A 7768-nucleotide genomic window follows, 5' to 3' on the forward strand; every position below is an offset into this window, starting at 1 on the left:
ACCCTCAGTGCTGGGGACAGAGTCAGCCTGAGGCAGGATGGGGTCCTGTGTGAGCTGGAGATCCGAGGTCTGACAGTGGCAGATGCTGGGGAGTACTCATGTGTGTGCGGGCAGGAGAGCACGTCAGCCACACTGACCATCAGGGGTAAAGACCATGTGTGGCCATGTGAGCCAATAGCTTGGTGTCTGCAGAAACCACCTTCTACTCTGTAGGGCTGTGTGGCTGGGTCTCTCCTTGAGCATCTCCCTGCTGTGGCTGCGGCCAATTTCATGTCCTGATATCTGTGTCCAGTCCTTTGTCTCCTCTGTTACTCTCCTCAGTTTGCCTCTGTCACCATCTGTGCATTCATTCTCATTTGCACGTGGCCCTTTGCAGCTTGTGTGGTCCTTGTGGGTGTCCTTGTCCTGGACACAGAGTCCCGCAGACAACCTTAAGTTCTCTGTGTCACTGTGACCCCCCGCAGCCCTGCCCGCCAAGTTCACAAAGGGTCTGAGGAATGAGGAGGCCACAGAAGGGGCCACAGCCACGCTGCGCTGCGAGCTGAGCAAGGCGGCCCCTGTGGAGTGGAGGAAGGGGCTCGAGACCCTCAGAGCTGGGGACAGAGTCAGCCTGAGGCAGGACGGGGTCCTGTGTGGGCTGGAGATCCGAGGTCTGGCAGTGGCGGATGCCGGGGAGTACTCGTGCGTGTGTGGGCAGGAGAGCACGTCGGCCACACTGACCATCAAGGGTAAAGATTGCCTGTAGCCACATGGACTCATTTGGGTGCCATGGCCCTCTCCTTGTCTCTTGCATCCACACTGACTACCCATGGGCGCTCCCTCCTCTCTGCCTTGAACAATTTCCCTCTCTCTGCTTTCTCCTTGCCTATCACTGTGTTGTCCAGTGTCTTGGTATCTAGGTGCTGATCTCCATCCAAATGACTTCCCTTGATCAGTTCTCATGGTAAAGACAGAATTCCAGCTTGTCCTTCTTCCTATCCTAATCTGTTTATTTTTTCCCCTTTCTAGCCTCTAGTCATGGTCTTAGGGTCCGATTGCCTGATGGGACACAGCCCTGCCCATGGGCATCCTAAGTGGAGGCTGGCATGAGATTTGCCTGGTTAGATCCAGAGCTCCTCCCAAAGCTCCCACCATGGACCCTCCTCTCCCTTGAAGTGGACCCAGACCATGATGCCCATTTTTACCCCTGTCTCCTGGGACCTGTGGCAATGAGTCCATTGGGCATCCAGACAGCTGGGGTGAAGCTGAGAGCCATGCCTGACCTAGGTTCTCAACACGGTTGACTGGTGTAGGGGGCCTGTCTCCGGACCAGGCGTGTGTGGGGCTTGTCTCCTGGCTGGGTCTCTAGACTGACCCTGTCTCCCCTCTGCCCACCCACCCCACAGCCCCGCCGTTGGTATTCAAGGAGCCTTTGCAGAGCCTGCAGGCTGAGGAAGGCACAGAGGCCAGGCTGAGATGTGAGCTGTCTGAGCCCAGGGCTGTGGTCTGGAGTAAGGGTGGCCTGGAGCTGCAGGCCAACGAGCGCCGGGAGCCACGGCAGCAGGGCTGCATGGTGGAGCTGGTGCTGCGGGACCTGCGCTGGGAAGATGCGGGCGAGTACACCTGCACCTGTGGCTCCCAGGCCACCAGCGCCACTGTCACTGTCACAGGTGGGCTCCAAGGTGGCCTCTGCCCTCTGCACAGGCCATGCATGCTTTCGGGGGCCCTCTGGGTTGCAGTCTGTACTGGAGTCCAATCTGAGGGGACCCTGCCTTGGGCAGGGCTGGTGGGTAGACCTGACCAGATGTTCGATTGACTCTACATCCCCCCTCCCCACAGCTGCACCTGTGCGGTTCCTCCGGGAACTGCAGGCCCAGGAGGTGGATGAGGGTGGGACGGCACGCCTGTGCTGTGAGCTGAGCCGGGTGGGCACCAGTGTGGAGTGGCGCAAGGGCTTGCTGCAGCTCTTCCCCTGTGCCAAGTACCAGATGGTTCAGGAAGGCGTGACTGTGGAGCTGCTGGTGCACGATGCAGACCAGGAGGACGCCGGACACTACACCTGTGACACAGGCCACGCACAGAGCACTGCCAGACTCTCAGTTCGCGGTGAGCTGCCCGCGGGTCCCTGCCTTCCCAGGGCCCCTCAGACCCTGTGGAGTGGAGACTGGGGTGCGTTGCTCAGCACTTCTAAGTCACCCTCTGGCCCCCCAGCCCCCAGGCCCATGTTCCAGACTGAGCTGCAGGACGCAGAGCAGGAGGTGGGCAGCCTGGCCCGGCTGTGCTGCCAGCTGAGTGAGGTGGAGCCTGGGGCCCCTGTGCAGTGGCTCAAGGAGGGTGTGGAGCTGCACACTGGCTCCAAGTACGAGATGCATCACCGGGGGGCCATGTGTGAACTGCTGATCCACGGGCTCGAGGCCAAGGACGCGGGCCAGTATGCCTGCGTGGTGGGTGGCCAGAAAACCATGGCCTCTGTCAAGGTCAGAGGTGAGCCCTTCCCTAATAGCTGCCCTGTGACCCCCTCCCCAGGTGCTGTTCCAAGGGTGGCTCTCAGGCCCCAAGGTTATAAGCTCTCTCTTCTCATTTCGGCATCACTCTCCTGTCGACAGTGGGAAAAGGGAGTCTGTGGCCCCTGGGTGCTGCCCTGCCTCCTGCCCCTAGCCGGCAGGTATGGCAGCCTGACTTGGGCTGTCCTCTCTGAGCCCCTGCCTGTCTGTCTGAATGTCTTGCCTTCCTGATGCCCCAGCCAGGGCAGGGCTGGCCGCAGGGTGGAGATGGAAAGAGGCAGCTCCCCACTCTGCAGCCCCTTGCCTACTTCCTCCTAACAGTGATGCTTGAGCCCATCTTTGCCCGTAGGGGGTCTCTGTAGCAAATGAGGTGATGGATGCTATGTGAGGCAGATAGAGGCCATGACAGGACAGGCGTGTGAGAGTATCCGGGAAGGCTTCCTGGAGGAGGGAGAGTTAAAAGTTCACCTGGGTGCTCAGGCCTGACTGGTAAAGGGTCCCATCACCCACACCCCAGAGCCTGAGGTAACCACTGTGTGAGGCCTGGTTGACATGGAGGTGCAGGCTGACAGGGAGGTGGAGTTTAGCTGTGAGGTGTCGAGGGCAAGGGCCACAGCTGCCCAGGGGTGCCTCCAGGACCCGCCACTGCAAAGCAGCAAGGTGGCAGAGGTGGTTGTGCAGGGCGACCCACATGCTGCAGCTGAAGGGTGTGACATGAAGATGCAAGTACAGTCTTCTTCCACGTGGGCCTCTACAAGTCCTCAGCCCAGCTCACTGTGGGAGTGGGTGAGGGTGGCTGCCCCTCTCAGCACACTTCGGAGCCAAAATGTCCAGACCCTGTTGGGAGACAGAGGCAGACTGCAAGGGTCCCTGCTTTGGGGACTGGGAACTAGCCCCATGCATGAATGGTTCTGAGGTGGCCCAAGATGCCAGGGTTGAGTGGTACCCTGTATGCTTATCTGTAGAAATTGGGGTAGGGTGTTGGGGGCAGACTCCAGAACTGGGAGGTGCTCCTGACAGTGGAGCATCCCAGCTGTTGAGGCTGATGCCACACTTCCCTTGGTGCAGCCCCCCAGGTGACCATTCTGGAGCCTCTGCAGGATGTGCAGCTCAGTGAGGGCCAGGATGCCCATTTCCGATGCCGGCTGTCCAGGGCCTCTGGCCAGGAGGCTCGCTGGGCCTTGGGAGGAGTGCCTCTGCAGGCCAACGAAATGAATGACATTACAGTGGAGCAAGGCACATTCCACTCGCTCACTCTCCACAAGGTGGGACCCTGGGACCTGCCTCCATCCACATGCTCCCAGGAGTGTGGGAGGAGAAGATTCCAACTCCCATTGGATTGGCCTGGGGAGTTGTCAGGAGACATGGTATGAACAGGCTGCCAGGCTGAGACCCCATCTCCGCTCCCACAGGTGACCCTTGAGGATGCAGGAACCATCAGTTTCCAGGTGGGCTCATGTAGCTCAGAGGCCCAGCTGAAGGTCACAGGTGGGCAGCCCCCTCCCACACCTGGCAAGGTGATGTCTCCATATCCCTCCCTAGTCAAAGAGCTGTTGGGGGGTGGTGTGGTCAGAAACCCAGGTCTTCGAGCAGTTATTTTGCCTTGGGGTGGCAATTTTCCAACCCCTGACTGCTAAAGCCATGAACTGGATAGCCCACTGAAGCGGGCTGGTGAAGATCAGCTTGGGAGATTCTGGTGTGCATGTGGGGTCCCTGTTTGGGGGTTAGTGCTGTCTGCAGGAGGGAGATGGGGAGCCTGGCCATGGGGGCAGGGGGTTGGGCCCTAAGGTGGAAGCCCTCTGTATGGCTACTCCTATGGTCATCTTAACACACATGTGCATACCTGACAGGCTCCCAGGTGATGGCGCAGTAGCATACCTGTGACACATGTACAGTTTTGGGTATAGTGTAGTTGGCCTCAGGCATGCAAACAGGATTTCAAGAACCTTCAACTTAGATTATACCTTGTCTGCAGAGCTGGTTATTCTTGAGTGTCCCTCACCTGCTGTTCTACTCCTGGTTTTCACACCAGTCCCGTCCATTTAACCAACTATCCACTATCCATCACCATTCATCCCTCATCCACCCACCCACCATCCATCCATCCACCATACTTCATAATTCATCCATCCATCCATCCATCCATCCATCCATCTATCCATCATCCATTCATCCAACACGTAGCATCCATTCACCATCAACCATCTATCCATCCATCCACCATCCATCCATCCACCATTAATTTCTATCTTCCTTCCATCCACCATCCATCTACCATTTACCTATCTATCATCTACCATCCATCCATCCACCAACATCCATCCATCAATCAATTCATCTATTCAACCATTTATCCATCCATGCATAAATCATCCATCTACCAACCATTCATCTGTTCACCTATCGACTCATCTGTTCACCATCTACCATCATTGAACAAACTTTCTAAGCCTCTACCCTTGTGTAAGTCTTGGATCTTCAGAGGGGCCAGGTGCAGCTCTGCCATCATGGAGCCCCCAGTCCACTGGGATAATTGGACATTAGAGACAAAGCATGTCCTGGGTCTTCAGGGGTGAACAGATATGGCGAGTTCTGTGGCCTCTGGTGCTGGGAAAGACTCTGTGGTCTCTGGGATTGGGAAAGGCCTCAAGTTGAATGATGGGAGATGGGCAGTGTCCTAGGTATCGTGATCTGGCTGGGCCAGAAAAGGCTTTGTGTGTTCATCAGCATGGTTGGTTGTGAGGGAGGACATGGAGCTGGGTTGGAACTTATGCAGGGTTGTGCCTTGACCCCTGTCAGCCAAGTCCCAGCCTGTGCCAGCTGACCTGTGTACAGACACCTGGCCATGTCCTTGGGGGAGGGAAATGGCATGGGGTGTCCTGATAGGTGTTATATGGACCAGCTAAGGTACAGTGCTGGAAGTGGGAATGGGGAGCTGGTGGAGCAGTCAGGGACTGTCAGATGTGCACTCTCAGAAGAAGGTTGGGGCAGGTGGAGGGCTGGGGCTGGAGTTTTGGTGGTGAATGCCCAGAAAGGGCTTGGGGAGGTTTCTGAGGAAGGCCTAGCTGAGGCAGGTGTGGGAACACAGATCAGGCAGCAGCCGGGTTGGGGAAGCCCCCGCGCTAGGGCCTGCTGTGTGCTGGGGCAATAGTTGCCATGGGCATTAGGGCCCTAGAATTTTAGGTCTGGGGACCACAGGTGACATCTGTCCATATGGCCTTCTGGGAATAGAAGAAGCATCTGCTTCCACACCTGCAGGGATGGAAGGCTTACTACCTGAGGCAGACCCTACCCTCTCAGAGTGGCAGACCCACAGCCTCTTCTCCCTGCCCACCTCGTAGCCATGGGGCTTGGGCCTTGTTCATTCTGATTGCTGAGGAGGCAGTGGACACATGCCTTCTGTGTATTTTTGTGAAACCAGGTGTATTCTGGAGAGGGGTGTGAGTGCAGGGACACTGAGCCCACTCTCTGTGAGTGGTTTGAATGTATCATTCCATGAGCAGGTGGGATAGCTGGCCCGAGTTGATCTCTAAACCCCAGTGCCAGGGATCCCCAAAATGGTATACCCCCTACATAGTCCTGTGGGCCCAGGGCACCCAGCCTGCCCTCCTATTGCCCTCTTGTGCAGAGGCAGCGCCATGCCTGGTACGTGGCTTGCAGAATGTGGACGTCTTTGCGGGGGATGTGGCCACGTTCTCCTGTGAGGTGTCCTGTGCGGGTGGGCCCGAGGCCTGCTGGTGGCTGGATGGGACTCTGCTGCAGGACAGCCCCCAGAGTGCCATCTGCGTGCATGATGGGACGGTTCATTCCCTCACCCTGTCGGGCCTGGGGGTTGCTGACTCAGGCACCATCACCTACCGTGCAGGGCCCCTGGTCTCCACGGCCAAGTTGTTGGTCAAAGGTACCGGCCGATGGGACCCCGCCTGCACTAACGCTTCTGCCATTGCTGCTCCTGCAAGCTTCCTGCAATCTCCGGGGCAGGGGGTTGGGGACTGGCATTGCTCCACACATGCCATGTGTGGACACTCAGGCAGGCTGCAGTCCTGCTTCCTGGATGAGAAAGAATGCTTGGCTCAGAGCATAAAGCTGGGAGGCCAACTTCATGCCCACCTGCTCGTGGGATCCTGAGTGCTGGTGCCACCTGGTCGCCACTCTGCGGCTGCACCTATCTCAGGCGTGTACCCAGAGGGCAGCCTTCCCACCTTGCCCCAGCCTGCCCTATCCCTGCTCGTGGCTGCTTACACTGCTGTGGTTTGGGTTGGGGGTCTTTTCTCTTTTGGGACAGAGCTAGCCATTGGGGAGGCAGTGGGTTGCCAGGAACCCCTCGGTCCACTCCCAGTCGGGTGCTCCTGGGACGGCCGCTTGGTGTGGCTTCACCTGGCGTGTTTGCAGATGGGTCTTCTCTGCACTGTTGAAGAGTAAATTGACATCCTCCCAGGTCCAAGGAGCAAACCATTTTTTGAGTAGGATTTTTCCTACTCAAAAAGATGGGATGGGATGGCGCCCCCTGGAGGGGTGGAGAAGCCCCTGAAAAAGGGACAAACTGGGCTGGGGGTGCTGCGGGTCCAGCAGATGCTGAGGGCCCCTGAACTTTTAGGAGGAGGCATTGTGTCCCTGCTGGTGCCCCATGCTCCCCAGGCGCAGGGAGGAAAGGGCTCAGGAGGTCAGAGGGGCCAGGAGGGGACAAGTGGATGGAGGCCGTCTGCCGTGGGTGGGGTGTGTAGGGGCAAGGCTTGCACTATGTGGAGGGTCCTGGGCCACCATGGCCAGTTCCTTTCCTGCCAAAGCCCCTCGCTTGCTTGCTGATGAACTGCTGCTGCTGACCGCAGAGGGCGGGTAGGCGCTGGTCACACGGCTCAGGCTTACACGTGCCCGGCGTGTTGGCCGACAGATCCCGCAGTGGAGGTGGTCAGTGCCATGCAAGACCTGGCGGTGGAGGAGGGTGGCCCAGCCGAGCTCCTCTGCCAGTACTCACGGCCAGTGCAGGCCACGTGGAAGATGGACGAGCAGGAGGTGCGCGCCGACGGGCGTCGCGTCATCATAGAGCAGGACTGGACCGTGGCCAGGCTGTCCTTCAGACCAGCCTTGCCCTGCGACAGTGGCATCTATTCTTGTGAGGCTGCGGGCACCCGAGTGGTGGCTCTGCTGCAAGTGCAAGGTGAGGCCGCCCAGCAGGCAGCCCAGGCCTAGCAGGCTTCGGCATGGCCAGACAAGACGCAATGGTGGAGCATCGGGCAGGGGCAGCCAGCAGAGTGTGACCGTGCCAGTACTGGAAAGATGAGATC

The 7768-nt window shown here is 58.4% G+C and overlaps 1 protein-coding gene across 1 annotated transcript in view; it reads left to right on the top strand.

Moving 5' to 3' along the window:
- The window catches only part of OBSCN (obscurin, cytoskeletal calmodulin and titin-interacting RhoGEF), a gene marked incomplete at its 5' end in the record, with an annotated part of 76159 nt that overhangs the window by 19069 nt on the left and 49322 nt on the right, over positions 1-7768 (top strand). The window contains 7 exon segments of the mRNA XM_015571524.1: positions 1-145; positions 465-728; positions 1386-1649; positions 1819-2085; positions 2191-2463; positions 3552-3748; positions 3896-3971. The exon segment at positions 1-145 is cut by the window's left edge and continues 4 nt beyond it. Of these exon segments, the coding sequence (XP_015427010.1) occupies positions 1-145; positions 465-728; positions 1386-1649; positions 1819-2085; positions 2191-2463; positions 3552-3748; positions 3896-3971 (1486 nt within the window).

Source organism: Myotis davidii, unplaced genomic scaffold (assembly GCF_000327345.1).
Source record: "Myotis davidii unplaced genomic scaffold, ASM32734v1 scaffold648, whole genome shotgun sequence".
NCBI classification, from domain to species: Eukaryota; Metazoa; Chordata; class Mammalia; order Chiroptera; family Vespertilionidae; genus Myotis; species Myotis davidii.